The sequence below is a fragment of the Penaeus vannamei genome, chromosome 28 (genome assembly GCF_042767895.1).
Source record: "Penaeus vannamei isolate JL-2024 chromosome 28, ASM4276789v1, whole genome shotgun sequence".
NCBI lineage: Eukaryota > Metazoa > Arthropoda > Malacostraca > Decapoda > Penaeidae > Penaeus > Penaeus vannamei.
The window spans coordinates 12,995,762-12,998,261 of record NC_091576.1 but is presented as its reverse complement, the minus strand read 5'-3'; the positions used below and the strand labels follow the sequence as shown (position 1 = coordinate 12,998,261).

General features: G+C 31.3%; 2 protein-coding genes across 2 annotated transcripts in view; both read right to left on the bottom strand.

The window, feature by feature from the left end:
- LOC113817812 (protein lap4) overlaps positions 1-454 on the bottom strand; it is a 72,328-nt gene extending 71,874 nt beyond the window's left edge. Inside the window, exon 1 of the mRNA XM_070141821.1 lies at positions 339-454. The gene's annotated coding sequence lies outside the window, so the exon portion shown is untranslated. The remainder of the gene's footprint in view (positions 1-338) is intronic.
- Positions 1-2,500, bottom strand: part of LOC138859152 (heme oxygenase-like) — a 16,575-nt gene that overhangs the window by 32 nt on the left and 14,043 nt on the right. Inside the window, exons 5-6 of the mRNA XM_070141524.1 lie at positions 339-455; positions 1-34 (exon numbers count right to left, since the gene is read on the bottom strand). The exon at positions 1-34 is cut by the window's left edge and continues 32 nt beyond it. Coding sequence (XP_069997625.1) covers positions 1-34; positions 339-455 — 151 coding nt within the window. The remainder of the gene's footprint in view (positions 35-338; positions 456-2,500) is intronic.

Genomic DNA, 2,500 nt, shown 5'->3' with positions numbered 1-2,500 from the left:
CTAAATACTCATGAATGGCATCAAAATACAAGTACTCTTAAAGATATAGATAAAATCTTTTGCATTAAATTTTAAAAGAAAAGTTACACATATATCTTACTATCTTTGGTGCTGTTACTTTCAAATAATAAGCAAGATTGATATACAGTTACAGGTTAGAGTATCTTAACCAATGAATAAATAAAACATGGCAATTGTCATCTGATATTCATGTGTACAGAAATGCATGTACTATTAGTTAAACCATAACAATGTAAGCCGCTTTCCAAAACTCACATAACTGCACATCCTAACCCCAGAATCATACTCCCAGTAAGACTCCTTTAACAGACACCTACTTTTGATATGTATATCCCTGGGTCATCTGGTGAGGTGCCAAACGGAACACAAAAATGATCTGATCCTCCAATAATGCTTAAGCCTAATGGTCCTCCATCCTTGAATAACTGTACATCCTGTAAGCAAAAAGAGAAAGAGGGAGTTTTTTAAGCTTTGGAATATTTATTTGGTCACACTTACACTATACAGAAATACCTGTGAAAGAAAACATGGCTAAATTTTCCAAACTTTATTATTCATATGCAGAATGTGATTTTTTTTTTTTAAGCAAACACACAAATTTCCATTAGTATTTAAGTAGATATGGCAACAGAACATAAAAAGTTTAATAATAATTCCATCTCTTACCATACAAACTGATAAACAAAAACTCACAGCTAAAATACATTCACAAAATTATGAAGTCCATTGCTTCCTATAGAGTGTGCAAAAAATGGTAAAAAATAAGCATGTTCTTTGATCTTGTTAAAATGCATCTCAGTCATAATTGCCAGCATTAACACTAAAGCCAAACATGTAGTAATAAATGTCACCCTGTTTTATTTCCAAAAACAAAAAATATACTCTTAATAAATCATCAATACATATATAATGCCCCCCTGCTTAAGCTAATTCCACTTTAATATATTCAATGAAGCTGATTAATAATTTGTACAATGAGTACATACTAGAAATTATAGTATAATTAGTCTGGCCAGACACAATATACTTTTTACTCATTGCAATCAGTATTACTAAAAGGCAATTTATTTATAAATTGTGATATAATTGGCCAGACACTATAATACTATTTTTACTCACTATAATCAATACACTAAAATTCAATCTCTCTATTCTAGCACTAAATTTTCATACCCATAAATGAAGTGTTTTTTAAAACAGTATATATTTCAAACATTAGACATAAATAAATAAAGGTAAACACCTATTCAACAACTTCAACCTGATCTAAACATATAAGTCCAAGCTAAAAGGTAACTGTTTACACAAAATAATATTTTATAAACAAATCTTCTAATTAATGACATGGATCATAATATCAAGAAGCAATGTTGAAATACTGAATGTATTTGCCAGTATATACTCTTCCAGTTTATACAGTACTTTCTAGAAAAAAATACAAAAATCATCTATTCTGACTGCCCCCATTTAGTAATTCCTTTTAAAATAGTAATTGATTAACTCAGTGCATCATTTTCTTATGAATAACAGCTTTCTCATAAATGTATATCAAAGTCCTTGAACTGCTTAAAACTACCTTTTACACATTCTAATTATCAAATATACTTTAAGGAATAATCTATTTCATCCTTAAACATATGCATACAAAACTTTAACACAGTATAACACATGGATATCATCCATACTTTTACATTCACATACTTCGGTTAATCACATTTCATGCATTTAACATTATACAAACATCCTACTGATACATGAATCCTTAAACTGCTTCTGGTTAATGCATGAAATATCCTGAAGAAAAGCAGAAATAGATGAATTTCAACTCACTGAATAGCATATAACAATTGTATGTAAATGCACAGACCTACACATTTACTTAAAAGATGCATGCACACATCCTAACTTGCTCCCCTCTCTTATCCTCTTTCTCCCCTTCCCTTACCTCTCCCTTAGTCTTACTCAGGGTATTCTCTTACATACTCTCATTTGTACTCATAACCTCTGGCTTTTCCTCATACTCTGTATTCTAACTCTCTTTAATGCATGCCCGCACGCATGCACACACACACAATAAACTCACTATTTTCTAACACATTCACTCACTAATTCACTTTCTCTCTTAATAAATTTTTCACATAAATACTTATATCTACTTTACCCTACATTTAGAAAGCAAAAGCTGCAAAAGCTGTATAAACTTTAAAGATTTTAAAACAGTCTGGAAAAAAATATCAGTAAGCTTGCAAAAGAGCCATGACATAGCAGCAGCAGTCAATGTAAGTCTTAAAAACAGTATTGACTAAGGAGGGTTGTTAGTACGAAGTAGATACACTAAGGATGCTACTACTCACTGTTTTCAGGAGAGAACAATTCATTTACCTTCAAGGTCAGCTGAATCCCCGACAGAACTTCAAGTCGATTCCTCCTACCTCAGGTCGAAGGTCAATGTGGTCTGTCTCGCAATATTTCTCTAAAT